The sequence below is a fragment of the Gracilinanus agilis genome, chromosome 1 (genome assembly GCF_016433145.1).
Source record: "Gracilinanus agilis isolate LMUSP501 chromosome 1, AgileGrace, whole genome shotgun sequence".
Taxonomy (NCBI): domain Eukaryota; kingdom Metazoa; phylum Chordata; class Mammalia; order Didelphimorphia; family Didelphidae; genus Gracilinanus; species Gracilinanus agilis.
In genome coordinates this window covers 547,316,890-547,339,354 of record NC_058130.1, presented here as the reverse complement: position 1 = coordinate 547,339,354, position 22,465 = coordinate 547,316,890, and the positions used below count along the sequence as shown (strand labels likewise).

The window sequence follows — 22,465 nt, the reverse complement described above, 5'->3', positions numbered from 1 at the left end:
AAATACAAAACAATCTAATGGAGAGATTGATAGGGATGAGAAATGTTCTAATAACTAGTGAATATAGATTTGGGACAATACTAGACAAGTTCATAGAATTATGTATTTTGAGCTGAAAGGAGTGTTGGAATCTAATCAAACTATTCTCATTAATAGATAAGGAAACTAAGGTACAGAAAGATTAAGCGATTTGCCTGGGGTCACATAGGTAGCAAGCAGTAAGGCTAGGTTTATGACCCAAATCTTCTAACTTAAAATACAACAGTTTTCACTGCTTACTAGTAGCACCTTTAAGATTTGATCAGTAAGTATATTTATACTTTAAAATATTTTCAAACTAGAAAGATACAATATCATTTGTAATGCAATAAATATTAAGCAATGAAAGTGTTCTGTATGTATTTATGTGAGAATTTATTTCCAGGGAGAGTATTTAAAAATCTAATTAATTAACAATCTATAGGTTAAAGAATGTTCCCACGTCTATTGCATGCATCAGGTAGTGGCAATATATATGGGTTTCTTTGGTACTGATCTATATTGTCTGGTGCCTGGGCAACAGGCATTATGTTCTTCCAGGATCTCAGAAGCAACTGGATCGAACAATAATGGGTGTGGGAAAGCATCTCATTTATATGAGCTAATGTATAATGGGGAGGTTTATACTGGGTAATCTAATAGGTGAGTCTTCCCTAGGGCAGAAAGGAAATGGTCTAATTAAGACAGTTTAAATGAGGCAATGTGATACAGGATGCCCTCTGGTTGCTTCCTCTAGTACAAAACCTGCAAAGGCTTCTGAGCCTGGATTTTGGGACAGCACAACCAGATTATCACACACCAAGCACCACCTTGGTTGGGCCCTGATCTAGGCTCCTGTCTCTGGTGCCTGTCTCTGACATTACAGGTTCAGACTCTAGGATTCCCTAACTTGTCTCCACTTCATGGGCAGTACTCTTTGATCAGACCTTCTGACCCTTTTCTTAGTGACAAAAGACTTCTATTTATCTCTTTCTGTAATGTAGGGCTGGCATAGTACAATTATGCTTATTTCTTCTTGGATTAAAAAAAATTATTTCTCAATCTGGTGTTCCCTTTTTATCTTTGACAGATGGGATGGTTTTTGTTCCCCCTTATTCATTTTATTTTAAAATTCACATTTATTGATGTTTATTATTTATAAAAATTTTAAGAATTCAATTGCACTAGGAAGAATAATATAATGGTAATTTCTAAAATAATTTCTGTTGTGAAGCTTCTAATTTTTTTAGTAAGGGGTAACTGGAAATAATTCTAATTTTTCAACATCTTTGCTCATTTATAGCATAGAAAAGCTATTCTGAAGAGTGGTGCAAACTCAAATACACACAAGGGCCACTAAATCATACATAAGGGTCCTTGGAAACCACATATTAACTTAAGAAACCACACATTATCTATGTTTCATTGTATTTTTATTTTGCTAAAAATATCCAAATAACATTTTAATCTGGTTTGGTATTTATGAGCCACACTTGATATCTTTATTTTTAGAGGATGCTAGGTTAGTTATTACTGAAAAGATCATGTGTCCCATCATTTGGAGATTAGTCTTTATTATTGTAATGCAAACATTTTGACTAAAACAACTTGCTCAAAAGATCTTTAAGAGATCCTTGAAAGACATCAGAACAAACCAAATATTCATTCAATGCTTAATACAAAATATCATTAATATCTATAAGATGTTTAAATAGGATGTAGTATATCTTCATTTTGCAGAATCAAAGAAAATGAATTTATTGCTAAGCTCAAAATCAGTTTTAGAAAAGGATGTGATATAGTGAAATGATATTAATACTGAATTAGGGCTCAAAAATGTGTTCTAATACTGATTTAATCACTTATTAGACTTAGTGTTATTTACAATAGTGGTATCACCACAAAATGCGGTAAACATACAGGTTTGTCGTGCGTATCAGGTGAAAATACATACACAAAAGGTGTTTCAGGGCAGCTAGCTGGCTTAATAGATAGAAAGCCAACCCTGGAGAAGAGAAGTCCTGGGTTCGTATCTGGTCTCTAGCACTTCCTAGCTGTGTGACTCTGGGCAAGTCACCCCAACTGCCTAGTCCTTACTGCTTTTCTGCCCTGGAACTAGTACTCAGAATCAATTCTAAGACAGAGATATGGGTTGGTTTGTTTTTAAGTGTTTTGCAAATGGTAAAGCATCATTCAAATGAAAACTACAAATACAGCAGAAAAATGGTAAAAGAACTAAAAAAAAAAATCCAACTTCCCCCCCAAAATCTATTCTAGCCTTATAAATAAAGTAAGCCTTTCAAAAGCAGGTACGAAACCATCAGTCCTCTCCCTAACTTTGCCTTCTTGGAAATAACAATAATAGAATGGAGAAAAGGCGTTACAATGAGCTGAGTCAAAGTTATAACTGGTGATCTGTTCAGAATATTTAATTTCTAGGTCAATCATCTTTGAATCCCTCTCTCTCCCTACATATCCCAAACACAATCTCTTACAAGTTTATAAATATTTTTTAAAAATCAATTGATAGAGGCAATTAGGTGGCTCACGGAACTGAAAGCCAGGCCTAGAGATTCGAGGTCCTGGGTTCAAATCTGTACTCAGGTACTTCTTAGCTTTGCGATCCTGGGCAAGTCACTCAACTCCCAACTGCCTAGTCCTTACCACTTTTCTGCCTTGGAACCAATAAAAGTTCAAAATTTTATATATATAAAAATTGATAATTCAACACCACATTATCATCTGTCATTTTGCCCCTAGTATGCTACCTCGACATAATGTAAATAATGTTAAAACTAATTCATTTAAAAATCCTAAATGAGGTCTGCCAATTTATTGTTGGATCAGTCTAGAGAATGCCTTTTTTTTAACAGGCTTGAGATCTTCAAAAGAAACACAGAAATTACAAATTTAATTACTCTGATTTAAAGGCCAATAAATAGTCCAGTTTAATTAAGAAACTCATTTAAAATGCTAGTGTATGCCAAAATTGATATCTTAAGCTAAAAATTAAATTTGCAAGGAAAAACTCAGAGAAAGAATACATTTCATTCAAAACAGACTGTACCTTCCTGTTTCTAATATAGCCACTATAAATTGCTTCTTTATTTTTTTCTTTCTTTTCAAAATCCTCTTTAGAGAGTACGAGCTCATGAACATCTTGAGAATCTGAAGGTTTGCTAATCATCTGTTGAGAATTAAAGAGAATTTATTAGTATTTTATCATAGGAAAGAAACAAATTTATTAAGAGTAAAAATACTTAAAATTTGGTAATTATCTTTAAGAATTTTTTTACTTACTCTGGCTGATTGTCCAACAAAGAAAACAGCTTGCTTGCCCCCAACACCAAAATATGAAATGTCACTGTTTAAACTACGAGGCACTGGTAAAGGACGGACATATCCCGAATGATCACTAAAATAAAAAATTACATTAGAACACTGTATCTAAACAATACATACATATTTTATATGTAACGCTCTTCAAAATGAAAAAAAGTTCTGAGGACAGAGCTATGAGTTTAACTATCATCTAGTCTAACAACTTACTATCTTACCCTTTTCTAACTGCTTCCATGCTACCTGAGACTAATACAAGTGAGATGCCATCTGTGTAATTGTTTTTCTTTTTACTGTGCAGACAACAACGTCTCTTGGTTATAATAGCATTTTCTTGCATATCTTATAAAATTAAGTATTCTGGCTTGCTTACCCTCTATTTATAGGGAGGAAAAAGTTTATTAAATTGGAATTCCTCTGTATATGAAAAAAATGATTAAGTTTCAAATTATCCTTTTCTAGAAATACAGAATTCAGATACAAACTATGGAATATTCAATATTCTTGAACCATCAGATTCCTGAAGAGAGGTGGGAGAAGAGGGGTAAGGAGTAGGTGGAGAGGGGAGGAGTGTCAAAGCACTCCAGTTTTTAAGGGACTGCCAATTTGCCTCAAAGTTCCTCTTGCAAGAGATAGGTGGTGCTACGGGAAAAGGGCTTGCTCCTATAGTCAGGAAGACCCAAATTCAAACCAGGACTCAGCACCTACTTCCCAAATCTTTTGTAAGAATCAAATGTGATAATATTTGTAAAACACTTAGCATAGTCCCTGGCACATAAAAGGGACTTGATAAATGCTGGTTTCATAACTTCCTTCTTTGTTTTACAAGCTCTTACTATCATAGCTTCTTTTCACACTGATCCACATATCCCTCATGACCTGAATAAAGGTGAAAAAATTCTTAAAAAGTAAAATCTTTTAACTGGACAAATTTAATATGTAGCAAAAAAATTTAAAAGGCATTTGTTGGTAATGTAATCCTGGCAATCCTATTAAGATTCAAAATAGGAAAAACAAACATAAAGATTATCTAAATCAAATATTTAGTAAAAACAGTGCTCTTAAAAAAATTTTGAGAGTTAAGAACTTTTCAAAATTATTTCTTTTTGCACTAATTCAAAATCCAAATTAAATAATATAAATCATCAAAACAAAAATTGATCATTTTAATAAAAGCTAAGAAGAAGAGAAAGAGAAGGAGAAATTAATGGGAAGCTTCCACAAAGAGAAAATTAAAAAGGTATTTTCCTTAAAAACCGATATAACTGATTTAATAATGATAACTGATATGAATAAAAGTTTGATTTTTTTTAAAATCCTCATCTTCCATCTTAGAATCAATTCTTTGTATTGGGTTCTAAGGCAGAAGAATGGTAAAGGCTAAGCAATGTGGGTTAAATGACTTCCCCAGGGTCACGCAGTTAGTTAGGCAATGTCTAAGGACCCAGGGCCAGAAGTCTCTAGGCCTAGCTCTCTCATCCACTGAGCTACCTAGCTGCCTCCTATATTGAATATTAAGAAATGAAAGCATGTACACATCTTATAAATCACCACTAATTTAAAAAACCACCATTATAATATGTATGCTGTCATAAAAGGATTCTTAGTGCTTTTGTCAATTATAGCTAATAATATGTACCTAAGGATGTTAAGGGAGGGCTCTAAAGAAAACATATGAACTAGCAGGTAGTCTAACATGCTGCCTCTCAGATTTTAAAATATAAGTAAAGTAGCACATTGGAAAACAGCAAAATTAGAGCTGTTTCAGTTTCTCATTGGAAAATTCAAAGGATCAAAAGATCTATTAGTTTGCATGTATTAATATTAAACAACCACCTTAAACACCATAATGAATTTCACCAAAGGAAGGTTAGTTCTAGATAAAAACAAATGAATCTCATATATTCTTAGCCATGTGAGAATGCTGACTAACATCAGAGAAAATATATAAGAAGCTAGAAAAAATGAATTGTTCTTACTATACGGATTCAAAAACCAACCAGGCATTCTTTTATAGTCTCCTGGTCCCACTGTCAATGTTCCCCACAATGTTCAAGAGTGAGGCTGCACAAATTTGCAAAGGTAACAGAATCAAAGAATTTCAGTTGGAAGGAATATTAACAACCATTTTGTTTCGATCTATTCCTGAAAAAGAATCTGTATGCTACAACAATCCAATAAGTGGCAATCCAGCATCTGATACAAGACCTGCAATGAACTGTACCAAGGTAGCCTATTCAACTTTGAAGGAAAAGATTATGATTAAGGGAAATTAACAACGGGAGGAAGGAAGGGAAAGATGGAGAGAGGGAGGGAAAAACCAATAAAACATTTTTAAAGATGGAAAAAATGAAATAACAAAGACTCAAACCTATCTGATAAAATTGAATAAATTTGGATTAGCTCCAGTGGCAGAAATTAAAACAAATTAAATCACACATTGCCAAGTATTCAATGCAATTCAATTCAAAGTATTCAGTTCCAGCATTTTTTTTTCTCCCTAGTATATGTACTAGGTAGTAAATTACCCAGAGTAATATCATTTATTTTCATACTGTGAACCCATTTGTGCAATTACTCCTTCTAATAATGCAGATAACAACCAATCTATGTTTCTTCATCTTATGTGGCTCAGTTAATCCTCCTATGAATCTTCTATAATTTTCCTTTCTAATATACTGGGGGCCTTACACTTGTTCTTCTGACACTGCATGGAAACCAAAGGAGAATGGGAGTAAGCCTGCAGGTTATCCCTCATTTGTGTCACATGACCAGTCCCATCTTATTTTTTGGTCATAAATTTCTCTGATGACATCCTTTCTGTCATTTATCTACCTATAGAATTGGCTCACTAATACATGTATATTTGGATAAAAACTGGTTAGACAAAAAACTAGCCCAGAATAGAACAGGAAAATCTGGCTGTTTTGCCTCTGGGAAACTATACAATGATTTCAATGACACCAAAGCTTCCTCCCAGTAAAAAGCACATCTTTTTAACAACAATATCCTCTAACTCCAGAGTAAGGTATGTCTCAGAACATCAGTCTGCAAATAATTAAACTAAGTCACCCAAATGGTACTAATGCATCATGTGTTAGTCTAAGCAGGCTGCAACACACTTCCCATCAATAACAGCACAAGAAAGTGGCATAAAAGAATATTTCACATTCTGGCCCAGTGATCTGTCCTTGATAAACTCCAACCTCTCACAGCCTAAAGATTATACAGTTATTCCAAACAATAAAAGGAGATGCCCAATATAGCTCAAAAGGCAGGTTAATAAACAAAGAGTATTTAGTCCTTTCAATCCTTGGCTACCCTAAGGATACCAAATAGGAAATCCCTACATCTGTAATAGTTGCTAGCATCATATTTTCCTTTGCTTTAAATGCATAACATTCAGATTACTTCCTGCCAAATTATTTTTATAGCAAGCACATCATCCATTATTTTAAATGATGTAAATGCTTTATATTGCAAAATGAGGCCCCAAAACAGTGCCAAGAAAAATTAATAGAGATTATCATTTGTAATCAAGAGAAGGATATTTCAGCAGCTTCTATAATTGTTCTTACTTCCAATCTATTCTCTTTCCAATTCATGCCTCACGCTGCTACCTACTATTCTTAACATACAACTTATTTTACACAAAAAATTTTAGAGGCTCTTCATTACTAAATATATAAAGCATATCTCCTTATCTAGTCATTCAAGACATTTTACAATCTGGCTCCAATTACCTTTCCAAACTGATCTATATTATCTTCCCGTTTATGGACACTATAGTCAAACTGCTCATTGTCACTTATTCTTATTCTAACCTTTCCTTCAAGTCTTTGGTTATATCACTCTTTCATGGCTAATACAGATAAATACTCTTTGCCTTCTGATATACTTCTCTATTCCTTTTGATATGCCTTCATTCTTTAAGGCCTACCTCAAATATTAATTCTATGAGCTCTTACCCAATCTCCTTAACTGAAAATGATCTATTACATCTCAAATATCTTATACTGTTTTCACATTGTCTGTTCTTTTATACTTATCACATTTTCCTTTGCATTAGAGTTATTTATACATCTATCTCCCTTCATCTCCAATCTCTAATGAATTACTGTCATTTCTGTCAGACTTTGTGTCAGAGCTATTACTATAAATCCAGCCCAAGGTCTTGTACATAGTAAGGATTATTTGATTAAATGGACACCAAATGAAGCCAACACAAACTTCAATCTATAACTCCTTTTAACACAATTATCTCCTATTTAAGAGGATATTATAAATGTCACCACTTGAAAAATCAAGTGAGTCAGTCCTATATAGCCAAGCTTAAAAGCTTAATGACATTCTCAGTTCACACATCATAACAAATAGCAGGAAGTCCTTGCCACTATTGAAGCACACCTTCCCCTTTGACCTGATGTTACCCATATTAATCTCATTTTGTTATCACAGATTGCTTCAGACTATAGTTCAATGCTTCCTTCTCATGAACTGTGTTGGTAAGATACACAGATGTTTTGTTAAAAATGTAATATCTACTTCATTCTTTATCTGAATGGGCTCACTCTCCCTCTGATCTTATTTTTGTATCCACTTCCTGTTCCCACTATAAGTTACACTGGTCTAAACTGGATTATAACCACAAAACCTCAGTCAGCAGAAATCATAACACAAAAAGAAAATACCATTTATCAAATACAAATGCTTAATTTCAATAACATTTTTCCTCAGAGTTCACACTGTAGTAAATCAGAAGCCCTAATACACAAATATAGTATGATTCCAAGAGTTCTTTGTTTGACTTCTTTTAATGACCTAGGAAGGAATAAATTAATAAATGTTGTAAGAAAACTATGCAACTGTCATTCCAGAGTTATGTACCAGCTTTTTCAACAATTTCTCTCTGATTGAAGACCTGAGTCAAAATCCCAACTATGATCTTTAAATCACTTCAACTTTAGTTTTCTCAACTAAAAAGTTAAGTGTTTGACCTAGATGATTTCTAAAATACCTTTCCAACTCTAAATCTTTACGCCTTTTTTCTATAAGAAGATAATAGAATAGTAGGTGTTCACATAACTTTAAATTTTAATTTTAAAATCCTTTAAATTAATTTTCAATTTTAAGACTATTTTTATTACATAAAACTGGCATTTTAATAGGAAATATTTTCATATCTACATCAAACTAATAGTATTCTGAATTTAGGCCCTCTACTCATAACTACATACATATCTTATATATCAAAACACTAGAGATTTCCCACAACTAAATTTATAAATCTAAACTTGTGACTTCAATGTTTTATCTTCAAGAACACACAATTTCCCCCAAAAAAGTAATGAATAAGGCTAACCTTTCAAAGTCACCTTTTCTTGTAAACTTTGACAACCTATACACAGCCCAGTTGTTAAGCTGCTTAGAGGTCATTCCTCTTCCATTATCAATCACAGCAACTGCAGGCTTTCCTTGTGATTCATCGAAAAGCTATGAAGAAATAGTATGTTCAAAAAGAAAAGAATTATGAATACATGCAAAATTAAATCTAAAACAAATACAATTAATTCTACACAATAATCTTACCAATTTGATGTGAATACTTCGAATACCAGTATTACGTGAAGTAGCAGAGAGAGAGTTGTCAATTAATTCTGCAAGGGCGAATGCTAGAAAATATTAAGAAAGAAATTATAGCACCACTTTTCAACTCCAGGATGTTTTTTAAACAAGAATCTAAATGACTCTGAAAACATAAAATGAGAAGAACTTCTAGCTTTTAACCTTAAAGCTCTAAAGAGAGTTTTGGGGCAGATCCAAATACTGCAATTCTAATTATCTTCCTCTAAAACCTAGAATAAAGCTATAAATAACATCTATTATGTTTCTAAACACTCTGATTATTTTTATTACAACAGCAATGTAAAGTTAAGAAATATTTATAAGTAATAAACCATTTTCCTCCAAAACCAGTTTAAGTCTGATACTGATTCTTAGACATAAATTTCTCAATTACAGCATTACCACTATGATCAAAAAATAATTGTCACCTCAGGCATTTCCTAGCTGTGTGACCCTGGGCAAGTCACTTGACCTCCAGAGCCTAGCCCTTACTGCTCTTCAGCCTTGGAACCAATACAGTATTGAGTCCAAGACAGAAGGTAAGGGTTTAAAAATAATAATAATAATAATTGTTATTATTATTATTATCACTATCATCATCATCATCATCATCATTATTATTATTATTATTATTATTATTATTATTATTATTGTCACATCATTTAGATGTATCTGAATGCTAGGACCTTAGAGAGTAACTCCAAAACAAGCATGGCTCCCCTTCTTAAATAAAAGCTTAAAATTCTAAGCAGATTATACTGAATAAGGCAGAAATATAGAAATGTAGCTAGCTAAATAATCATCATCATTTAAAACAAATACAAAATTCTTCATAAACTCAATCTTTTTTGTGCTAGGAATTGGAGACATTCTACTCTAAATACTGGTTTTCACAGAATCTGATTCATGACCATCATGTTTTTTTAATTATAACAAATTATTAATTATTAAATGCCTAATTACAAATAAAATTCCATAATACTGATGGAAATATGTTATTATAGAAAAAATACTGGGACTGGAGTTAGAAAAGCTGTATTAAAATGTAGGCTCTGAGAAAAAAAATTTATAGACAGTTTCTTGGATAAAGGTTTCTTATCTCAGGTATATAGAGAACTTTGACAAATTTACAATGAGTCATTCCTCAATTGAAAAATGGTCAAAGGATATGACCAGGCAGTTTCTAGATGAAGAAATAAAAGCCATAGTCATATTAAAAAAGTTCTAAATCATTACTGATTAGAGAAATAGAAATTAAAACAACTCTTAAGAAATCAACTTACATATTAGATTGGCTAATAATATAGAAGGAAATGACAAATGCTGGAGGAAATGTGAAAAAATTGGAACACTAATATACTATTGGTAGAACTTGAACTGATCCAACCACTATGGAGAACAATTTGGAATTATGCCCAGAGTCATAAAACTACATGTACCCTTTGACCCAACCATAACAATATTATGTCTGTTTCCTCAAAGAAAAGTAACATAGAAGTTCTAAAACATTAGAAGTTCTAAAACATTTATGACAGCTCTCTTTGTGTTGGCAAAGAAGTGGAAATTGAGGGGATATTGATCAATTGGGGAATTACTAAGCAGGACGTGGCATATGATTGTGATGAAATACATGTGGTATTATGATGGAATATAATATGTATTAAGAAATAATGAGCAGGTTGACTCCAGAAACATGGAAAGATATGCATGAAATAATAAAGAGTGAAATGAGCAGAACCAAGAGAACACTATTTACAACAATAGCAACATTGTTAAAAGAATTATTGTGAATGCCCTTCTCCAGAGAAAAGAAATAATAAAAGTGTGCATGGTATAATTTACACATATAGCACCTGCATGCACACAAATACACAAACACACACTTTTCCAAATGGTAGCTTTCTATATAGTGTGGGGGTAGGAAGGGAGATAGTTCAGAATTTAAACCATTAATGAGAATAAATAAAATTATTTCTCTCTAGCATAAGCAATATGTCTTGTTTCATAAGATGAACAGGGAAATATGTTTTATATAACATGTATAACTCTGCCCTTTTGGGGGAGGGGTGAAAGTGAGGGTGAAGGAGAGGCAACATAGATTTTTGGAAATAGCTAACATGAGAATTCGTTTTTCTTGAAATTATATGTTTCATTATTAGGCACATAATTCTCTGTAGATTTCATTTCTTTATCTGTTCAATGAGGAAGATAAAATAGATAGCCTCTAAGTATCTTTCCACCAGTCTGATTCTATGATCCTTGTTCCTGCTCTTTAATACTTAAGAAAACTATATATACATTTGATCAGTGAGTCAACAAGCATTTATTAACTACTTACTGTGTACCAAACTCCATATTAAATAATGGGGATACAAATACAAGCAGATAGTCCCTGCCCTCAAGGATATTACATTCTAATGGAGGAAGACACTATTGGCAGGGAGAGAAGCAGGGGAAATCAAAGTACCCAACAAAGGGGCAGGGGAGAAGGTACCCTGTAAGAGAGAATGATAAAGTTCTGTATGGATGAATCAGAAGTACATGTAAAGGAATGAGGACATAGTTGGCCTAGGCCTCTTTAAAATGGAGGTTTTGCTGATACCCTTTGATCCTGTAATACCATTACTAGTTTTGTATACTAAAAAGATTTTTAAAAAAACTGGAAAAGGGTCTACTTGTACAAAAATATCTACAGCAGCCCTTTTTGTGGTGACAAAGAATTGGAAATTAAAAAGATGTCCCTCAATTGAGGAATGATTAAACAAATTATGGTACATGATGATGATGGGATACTATTATGCTATAAGGAATGATGAACTAGATGATTTCAGAAAGAGCTGGAAAGACCTACATGATCTGATGCAGAGTGAAATAAGCAAGACTAGAAAAACATTGTACACAGTAACTGAAATACTGTGGGGAACAATCAAATGTTATAGACTCTGCTACAACTAGCAATGCAATGATCCAGGACAATTCTGAGGGACTTATGAAAAAGAATGACACCTACCTCCAGAGAAAGAACTATTGGAGTTGGAATAAGGCTCAAAGTATACTATTTTTCACCTTAGTTTATTTGAGTTTTTATTTTGAAGCTTTGGTTTTATAAGGGTAGTCTTTTACAAAAATGAAAAATATGGACAAATTGATTACCATCTCTGGAAGGGGGAAGGGAAGGGAAGGGAAAGGAAGGGAGAGAAGGATATTATTTTAACCATATAACTTCAGAAAACATGTGGGAAAGTATTGCATGTAATTGGAAAAATAAAATCTTAAAAAAATTAAATTTTTAAAAGGAAAAAAATGGAAGTTTTAGGAGGAACTGGTCAATCTGAGGAAAAAACTGACAAGTGGCAGAGATGTATGAACTTCCAGAGTGAAGAGGTTTCTATGGCATGGAAGACATAGTCCTCTGGAGATGAGTCAAGAGTCAAATGTAGAGAGGATTTTTGCCTTATACAATGTTTAAGGCAAAAAACTTTACATCAAAACCATGATTAATTAATGTGCATTTGTTAAATGTGGTCAAAGATAAATGCTTAACATGTGTGGATCAGGAAACTAGAGATAGAAGCTAAAGATTATCTCACAGGAGCAGCCTATCTTCCCCTACATTCTCAATAATTATTTATTTAACTGCCATTAATGCAATACGATTTCCTGTTTAACAAGTCCAGATCAGGGTAAAACACATCAGTCTAGCTTCATGAGTTGTTCCTTGCTGTCACCTGATACACCAAACCATATATTCCTCCTCTCCAACACAGAAGGATAACCAAACTATAACTGTCAGTACAGAGTTGGTAATGGAACTAGAGATAAATCTTTTAATTATCTTAAAAAGCCAAGGGATAATTACACTTTTAAAAGCTTCTTTTTTCTTTTTTAAAAGGAAAAAACCCTTACCTTCTGTCTTAGAATCAGTACTGAGTATTGGCAGAAGAGTGGTAAGGGCAAGGCAATGGGGACCAGGGAGGGAGGAGAGGTGTTAAGTGACTTGCCCAGGGTCAAATTGCTAGGAAGTATTTAAGGCCACATTTGAACCCAGGACCTCCTACTATCTCTAGGCTCTCAATCCACTGGGCCACTTAGCTCCTCTGTTAAAAGTTTCTTTTAAACCATTTACCCTCAATTCCATAGTACCCCTCCAAAAGGATTAGTCAAAAAATACTTATTTTTCCAAGTTTTAAAAACAAATTTTGATTAAGAAACCACCGAAAATCATGCTAAAAATAACAGCAAGATATTGGCCATTTAAATGAAAACTTTAATCCATAAACTAATGAGATGAGACACTTTTCAAAAATCACATACCTTTATCTACATTCAAGTTATTGCTAATAGACTCAAATGTTATACTCAAAAGAGGTCCTTCCCTACTTAATATGCCTTTAAAAAATAAATGGCACTTTGGGCACCTGAAAAAAATAGTTCAAGAAGTTTCTTATAGACTGATCTATTATTATTATTATAGTGTAATAAATGATGTCTATTGCTACAGAGAAGCATAAGTTCCCTTATACAAACTGATGCAAAGTAAAGTAAGAAAAACCAAGAATATATACACAAATGACTACAATAAAAGTACAACAAACAACAGAATAAACGGAATGCTATGTGATTATATAATGGCCAAGTTTCGCCCCAAAGAAGAGTTATGAGAATAAATCATCCTCTTCTCTGCAAAGTCATGGGACTATAGCTGTGAAACATCACTTATGATGTTTGGTTGAAATATTGGTTAATTCTGAGTTGTTTATTTTTTTCCTTCTTTTGTATTCCTTACATAACATGTAAATATAGATGTTTCTTATATTAAAGATGGCTCTCTCAAAGGAATAGGGGAAAGGGAAAATATTGAGAAATGCTGGTGATATAAAAATTAAAGATGTCAATTAAAATACTTTTTTAAAGAATGATCTGAAATTTAAAGCTAAACAGTATCACTCACCTCAATGAAATAGATATTGTCTCCACAGGTAGAAATCACAAACCTGCTGCACGTTCTCATTCTGAAAAATTCTTCTCCGTGTCATCTAGAGAAGCAATAACCTGAAACCTTTCTTCTAGATTTATTAATATTCTGAGAATAACAGTGAAATTCCTGGGCAGTCCATCTCTTGCTCCTCTGATCTCAAAAAAATGATATCTTTTCAGTGACTTCCTGGGCCAAGCCCTTGTTGGTGGTTACAACACTATACTTTATTTACACCCACTCTACATGCAACCTAATGCCTCTTTGGTGAGAATTTAAACATCAATCTTCAAAAAAATCAAAATTATAGGAGAGCCAAAGGACAATGACCATTGAATAAACTGTCAAAAAATCCAAAATATAAATACCTGTTCTGCCATGACCATATCTAAGTGACATAAATTCTCTTAGGGTCAGTTTTTATCTAATAAAATAGCAGGTCTTAACCATAACATCTCTTAGGGCCTTCTAAGCTACAAAATTCTACAATTCCTTAAAAGAGATAGCTAAGTAAAGGTGACTGTCATTTGACAATCAGATGAAGCCAGAACTGGGAATAATTATCCTGAAACAGATTTGAATAAGCTGTTTTCAAGTATATTGAAGGTAGAAGAGGGATTAAGAAGGGACTGTTTTGTCCCATAACAGAATCAGGGACTATACATAGAAAACGCAAAAGAAGCAAATTTAGACTTGAGGGTTAAAAAAAACTTCCTAACAATCATATCTATCCAAAACTAAAGCGGGACACCTAGGAAATTAATGAGTTGCCTCTCAATGGAGATCAAGCAGAAGCTGGATGAATACATACTGAGGAATGCTGTGTAGTAGGACCTCTGAAGTCCTTTTCAACTATATAATATTCTGTGATTCCAAGGGTGGAAGTGAAAAGTCTTTAAAAGAAACTTATGCACATTGATTTATGTTATTAACGTATCTAGTATTTTTAACTTAATACTTGTTGAGTGGCATGAGTGCTTGTTGTTGTGAAGTTTGTTAAAAGTTTAAATGGTTAGTTATATTAAGGATATTATGATAATTGTTTCTTAGGAATATGAAAAAAAAATATATATATATATATAGAAGATCTATGATTTGATCCTAACATCATAGAATTGGAGCCAGAACAGACCTTAAAATCCCCCAGCCCAACTCTTTCTTTCACTTTACAAATAGAAACTGAAGACTGGGAACAAGAAGTGACATGGAAGATTACAAAGGTAGCAAGTGGCAGGGATTAGATTCAAACCATGACTTCTATGTTCCCTGACACCAAATTTTGCATTCTTTCCACTTCACCATGTTTCACAAATGTGAAAGTTACCTCAGTTGCACAATGTGTTTTGGTTTTAAGTGGATAAACTGTAAATTAGTATACTTAATTTAAAAAGACTGCTTTTCTGGACACATGATCTCAAAATGAAGTACAAACTATAATTAAGATTTTCATGTGTTTGTCCTATAGAAATTCACTGTCATCTAAAAATAACTATTCCAAAAACTTCAAAGCTCCAAAACTGTATTTAATAATTCACTATTTCATGAAGTCCAGGATACTTCCAGAAATGGGCTTAACAAGGGTATCTGTTTGTTGAACTGTGAAAACAAGAGTCTCGCAAACCTTACACACAAACATCATTATGACACCAAATAGTTTGTTCCCTATGGTAACTGTTTGAATCTGTTGGAAATCTATGCAAAAGAACAGCAAGTTCTTTAAAAACTTTTAAGAAGTATTACCTAATGAAATCAATTTCTTAAAAACATGTTACAATACATCAGACTGGAAGAAATGCTAAAAGTTCAAAAATAGTAAATGTGGGAAAAACTGTATGAAGTAGAGATATGAAATGTGTAGTACAGAGAGAGGGGGACAGAGCAGTTTTGCAGGCTTTGGCTGAGTTCTGAAGTCAGTTAGAAGTTTAGAATCTTGGCAAAGAGTTTCAGTTGGACCTGGGACCTCGTGGAGAGGGAACCAGGGCCAGCTGAGCTGCTTCTTCTCTTGCTAAAGATTGAAACCTAGCCTAGTTTTGGAGTATTTATTTGAGATTTGTTAATTTAGATAAACCTTTTGTATCTCCATACTCTACCTCATTTCCCTACCTTCCTTCCCTTACCTAAATGTCTGTGAGGAGTGAATAAGGAGAGTGAATCAGAGAGTAGTTTCAAATCTGTGAGGGTTCAGCTATACTCTTGCAGTACTTTATCTAGAGAGGTTAGGTAGTTATCATTATAATCCCTTTTGATTTCAAGATCACCTTGAGAGTTGAATCAGGGCAGGACTTTGCTCAAACCCCATCTCTGCTTCCCTTCCCCCACCTGAGGTTTCTTTAAGCTGTTAGGGCTTCCTTTAATTCCTTTTACCTGACAATTTAACCTGGGAAGACAATAAACCCCTTTTGTGTTTAAACCAGACCTGTTAAGTTATTTTGTCAGTTAATTAGTAAGAAAAGGGAAGAAGAGGAATAGAATCAACATACTCGGGGCTTGAAGGGAAGACGGGGTATCCATCTTGAAGGAAGGTGTAACTTCAAAACAAGTCCCTTCCTGTGAAATTAACTAAAGCTTGTGGTTAATTTCAATCAGTCTATTTCCCTCAGTTTGTCTTTAGTCTAAGCCCTAGTTTATAAGCCCTGCTGCTCTTTGCCTGTTTAGATTAATTCATCCTCTCCCTGGACATCTTTGTTACCTCAGTGTTATACTCCCTGACTTCAGCCTCATATTATATCCTGCATCTCACTATTACATCCTACCTGCAACTCATATTACCTACCTAGCAAGTCCCTGACAACATCCCTTCCAAATCCCCTTTAACCTAACACCTTTCAAATTCACCCATAACAAATGGTACAACTATTTAGGAAAAGAATGTCACTAACAAATGTCTCTAAACTTTCTGACCAGCAATGTCACAAACAGGTACAAAGAAATGAGGAAATGCACAATACATACAAAAAATATCTATAACAGCACCCTTACATTGTAGCTACTCCCTCACCATTTTTTATAAATTATATCACTGTTGTAAAAAAAGTATATATTTATTTTAGATTAAACTGTCTTCTTTTAAATCTTCATATCATGTTTATAGTTGTAGATGGAGAGCTTTCTCAATATTTCCAAAAATTTTCTCACATAAACAAACCAAGTATAGCATAATATTATCTAAAATGGGTAATGCTTTAAAATCATGATACTGTTATTCTCATATTTTTCATAGCTGGGCTAAAATAAATTGAAAACTAGTCTTCAAAAACTGTCTTAGTCACCCATGCTTTCTCAACTGAAACTCAAAGAATGAGAAGTAATGGATAGTCTTAGCCTTTCAAAGCACAAGGATATCTAGGTAAACAAGCACTGGCTTTAATTTGAAATCTCCTTCTGCATTACCCCACCCACCTAAGAGATGTTTTAGGTGATACTCAGACACTTTAAATTCATGTTGCTTTTTTTTCTTTCTCAAAAATCTAAATTCTGCAAGGAATCCTTTTTACACATCTAAATAGATGCTTGAGGCTAAGGGTTTGATGGTTTTGTTTTTTAGTTGCAGGCTCCTTTCTTAGATTTTTGTTTTCTAAAACTGTATATGGATCTCTTCTATCATAGTTCATTCTAAACTTTAATTATTTTTTTATGGTATGCAAGTAGATAAACCACACCCAACATGATCTATTTAAAGAGCCCATAAAAATACTACCATCTAGCCATATCCCCCCCCCACATCTGGTATCTGCTAAATTTTTAACCCAAGTCTAAGACTATCTACTTCATCTCCACTGCTTTGCTTACATTCAATATCCTAGCTCATCCACCTTTACTTAAGATCTATCATGTTAGCTATCATTCTTTCAGGTCTGTTTCATCTGCAAATTTGAGATTTATGCTGTTTATAGTTTTTTAAATTAGATTATGTTTTTTTACATCACTATTACTTCCCATTGATTTCTCTCCCACAACAGCACTCTCCAGCAGCCTGGCAAAGGAATTCATGAGACAAAGGTTAAGAATTCCCAGTTTAGACAAACATCTTACACCATATAAAAAACTCAAAAACAGATACACAACATGATTATCAAATATCATATGTAAATACTTTGCAAGAAGCCATTTTGGCCAAGCATGACTGCCTGTTACTAGGTTGGAACACAGAATGTAGTAAAGGGCATTTGAGCTGGCATGAGACCAAAAAGTCTGTTAGGAGGTGACTATATAAGCAGAAAAAACTGAGAACATCAGGGTCTCAATCTGGAGATATGGGTGGGAAGTCGAGTCATCTCAGGATTGTCTCATAGCTAGGGTTAGGTGCCTAAGCTGTTCATAGACTATTCTGTGTATATCAGCATCCAGCTTCAGTTATTAAACAACATCTTTAAAATCAACACCAACATACCAACATAAATATACCAACCAGAAGATCAACTACAAAAGCCAAATCATTGTGAACTGAGATAAACCTTCAAGCAATTAGGGTCAGGCCATTGGCCTGGCCAAGCAGCTGGCCAAGCAGGCTTCAAGATACCAACTGCTTTACAATCAATATATTTAGATAAGGTCTAAGATTTACCCTCAATCCCTCTTTCCTCACAATTCAACCAATCCTTTCCTTTACCTTATTTGTTACTATTAAATAGTTGATATAAGAAACTATCACAGACCTGGTTTATTCTCAGAGTTCCAAGGAAGTTGTCAGTTAGAGATCCACCTGGCAACTGGTGAAGGAAAACTTCATAATCATTGACCTTCTGATTTATAACAACAAATCACAGTCAGAAATAGAGATCAAGGTTTATTATCCTTGAAGATACTATTCAATTGGGTTATTAATTGAGGGAAACAATCACTACCTCATTAGTCAATGGTAATAGGTGGGAACAAGTGAACTGTTTACTCCTATTAGCAGATTCAATATGGTTCATAGGCAGCAGCTAGATCACAGGAGCAGCCTTCAAGTAAACCTATCCTTGTTATGTGTATAGGAGGTTTCATCAATATCTCCCATTGCTTCCTACCTCCTCCTGTGGGATTCCTTGGGGCTCTATAATAATCATTTACAGTTTCCCCTAGGATCCTTACACATACCATTAAAAATTCAGAAGAGAATCAGATCAAGTATCTTTCATTGGCATCACAAGGAGTAAATTCATAACCAAACCAGGGATTAGACAATTACAAGAAAAAATGGGTAATTCTGATTACATGAAGGGAAGTATTTGACTTTTAAAAAAAAAATCTTATCAATTGTCTCTGATAATGGTTTAAGATCCAAGATATATAGACAAGTAATAGAAATACTAAGCTCAAAAGCCACTCCTCATAAGAAGAGAGAATCAATGAGATAAAAAAATAATAGAAATAATCAATGGTAATCAAAAAAAATAATAATCAAAGGGTTGTAGAAGGACTGGTACATTAATATACTACTGATGGAGCTATGAAGTATCATTCTGGAAAACAGCTGGGAATTAAGCAAAGAAAGTGTCTGAAAGTCCATACTCTCACCCAAAAAGTTCCACTGCTAGGGATATGCCCTCTAATAAAGGCAATGACAAAAAAGACTCACATTCACCAAAATATTTATAGCAGCACTTTCTGTTGAACCAAAAATAGTATGAAAATGCACACTGACTAAGGAATGACTAAATAAATTGTGGCACACAAATATTACTATACCATAAGAAACAACAAATTGATATAGAGAAGCATGGGAAAACATATGAAACTGATGGAAAGTAAGCAAGAAAACAATATACACACAGCAACTAAATGTAAGCGGAAACAAGTACCAAAAAAAAAAAAAAAAAAAAAAAAAAAAGGAAACTAACTGCTGCAAAGTTAATGAACAAATTTAGGCCCAAAGAAGAAATGAGAAGGTTTATCAACCGTCTTCTTTGTATTAGTGTAGAACTATAAGTGTAAAACACTGCAAATAACGTGAGATGTGTTAATATTTTGGTTAGTTTTGCTGAAAAATGTTTTTCTCGTAAGTATAGGGAGTTAACTTTCTGGGAAGGAGAGGGAGGAAAGATATATTGGGAAATTGAAGTGATATAAAAACAAAAAATATCAAAAATTTAGTTTTCAAATAGACTAAGTTTAAAATAAAGTCCATAGCAGTAAATGTAAATTATTTAACTTGAGTTATTTTACAGTACAGAGGAAGGAAAAATATGGTAAAGAAAAGGGTCTTAAATTCATGCTATATGAGGAACAGTTGAAGGACCTCGGGATATTTTGCCTAGAGAAGGCACATTTTACAAGAAGCATCACAAATGTGCAAGAGAAGCTTTGAAAAGTTACATGATTGTGTATATGTAGAAAGAAAATCAAGTTCTAAATAGCAGAGATTTGCAATTTCACAAGCAATTCTCTCCTTTTGTTCTACAATAAAAATGGAATGCTTATTTTCATCTGATATTTAAGTTCAGAATAAAAATATTAGATTTTTTTAAAAGGAGGTAGAGAAAAATGATATGCCTGTATTCAAATTGCTGAATAGCTGAATTATTAATATAATGAACATTATAACTAGAGCTGAACTAAAATAATATAAATATAAAGAAAAAGGTAAAGAAGTGTGAAGGAAGGGAAAACTGGGGAAAGCTGGGCAACTCAGTGGACTGAGAGCCAGGCTTAGAGACAGGAGGTCTTGGGTTCAAATCTGACCTTAGACACTTCTTAGCTGTGTGACCCTGGGACAGTCACTTAACTCCCATTGTCTAGCCCTTACCATTCTTCTGACTTGGAACCAATACATAATATTGATTCTAAGGTAGAAGGCAAGGGTTACTTATAAATAAACAAACAAACAAATGAATGAATGAATAAAGTAAAGCTATGAAAGCATAATCATAATGGCATAAAAGGTATAGATCAGTGATTCCCAAAGTGGGCACCACTGCCCCCTGGTGGATGCTGCAGCAATACAGGAAGATGGTGATGGCCACAGGTGCATTTATCTTTCCTATTAATTGCTATTAAAATTTTTTAAAAATTAATTTCCAGGGGGCTAAGTAATATTTTTTTCTGGAAAGGGGGGGCAGTAGGCCAAAAAAGTTTGGGAACTGGTATAGACACATAAAGAAATATATGCAAATAGAAATGAACAAGTAACATAAGGAATCATAAATAATCTTGAATTGAAATGCATTTTTACAGATAATTTAAGTATAAATTTATAATACAGTTGAGTGCACTAGTTTTTAAAAAATTAAAAAAATCAAATTAAATGGAAAGGTAATTTGTAGAAACTAAAGGCATAGTAGCAGTGGGGGCAGAATTGTAGCAAAGAGAAAAGTGGAAATAACCAGAGAATCCCAAAAGGAGTTAACCAGAATACTTACGTAAGGGATTTTGTCCTTCACTGGCATAATATTCATACATGCCACTTTTAACCAAAGTGTCATAGTGTGGTAAGAAGTCGATCCGTTCCTTTGTTGCAGAAAGCAATAATTGAGTGACTGACTGAAGTAAGTACAGAGTGACCCCATCTTGAACATTTTCATCTATAACCAAAAAGTATAATTTGAAAATATATGTCTGGCACTTAAAAAAACCTCATTAAAATCCAACTTTCTCATAACACTTTTCAATTACAAAATGTCTTTTAAAAAGCAATAAACACAGAAAGACTTTAGAATAAAACCAGAATACTTTTAATGCCACAACTCAATTATCTATGAAAGTACAAAAGTAAAGCTTTAAATTCTTTTATTTAATAAACAAATACCTAATATGTTCAGGATACTGTGATTAGGGTCTTACAACTTCATAACCAAAACTATCATTTCTCAAATTCTGGCTAAGAACATGACAATAACTCAAGTAAAATTTTGAGACACAGGGCATATACATCATAAAAGTCCAACCATTATATACTTATAACTGTGTAATTCATAATTTTATTGTCCTTTTATGTACTTCAACATGCTAAATATAGAAGCATGAACAACTTATGGACATTACTTACTAAAGTTATCATGAGTAATTTCTTTTCTGTTTGTTGTTGTGATAACAAACTTCTCTCCAGATGAAATCCCAAGTGCCTGGCAAAAAAGGGAAAACAATCCTGTTATGTAAAGTAAATGAGAAAATTCATGGAACTACAGAGTTTGAACAATTCTATTTGACCACAATTTATTTATAAAGGGAATAATACTACTTATGCAAATTGAGCTTTTGTAAAACAAAATATGAGATTTATGCTTTGTGTGTCTTGGTGACTATTAAATTATAAGATTGATCTTATAAGTCTTTCAGAATACAGCAATGATTAGCATCTAAAGTAGCCTTCTTGGAAAGACAGCCAATTTTATGTCTATATATGTAATATGTTTTTATTATTAACTTCACCAGCAAAAAGGAGTGATAATTACTTAAATATGAAATTTTATACAACAGTAAACACTACAAAGAAAGCCTGTGGTACATTTAAAGATGTTTACAAGGATTGGTAATTTATATTGGAAACATTTTTCCAAATACCATAAAAAGGGAAGTCCAGCAAAAGGA

The 22,465-nt window shown here is 33.3% G+C and overlaps 1 protein-coding gene across 1 annotated transcript in view; it reads right to left on the bottom strand.

Moving 5' to 3' along the window:
- The window catches only part of SMCHD1 (structural maintenance of chromosomes flexible hinge domain containing 1), a 175,424-nt gene that overhangs the window by 128,682 nt on the left and 24,277 nt on the right, over positions 1–22,465 (bottom strand). Inside the window, exons 2-7 of the mRNA XM_044666720.1 lie at positions 21,924–21,999; positions 21,298–21,459; positions 8,947–9,029; positions 8,720–8,850; positions 3,319–3,433; positions 3,086–3,205 (exon numbers count right to left, since the gene is read on the bottom strand). Coding sequence (XP_044522655.1) covers positions 3,086–3,205; positions 3,319–3,433; positions 8,720–8,850; positions 8,947–9,029; positions 21,298–21,459; positions 21,924–21,999 — 687 coding nt within the window. The remainder of the gene's footprint in view (positions 1–3,085; positions 3,206–3,318; positions 3,434–8,719; positions 8,851–8,946; positions 9,030–21,297; positions 21,460–21,923; positions 22,000–22,465) is intronic.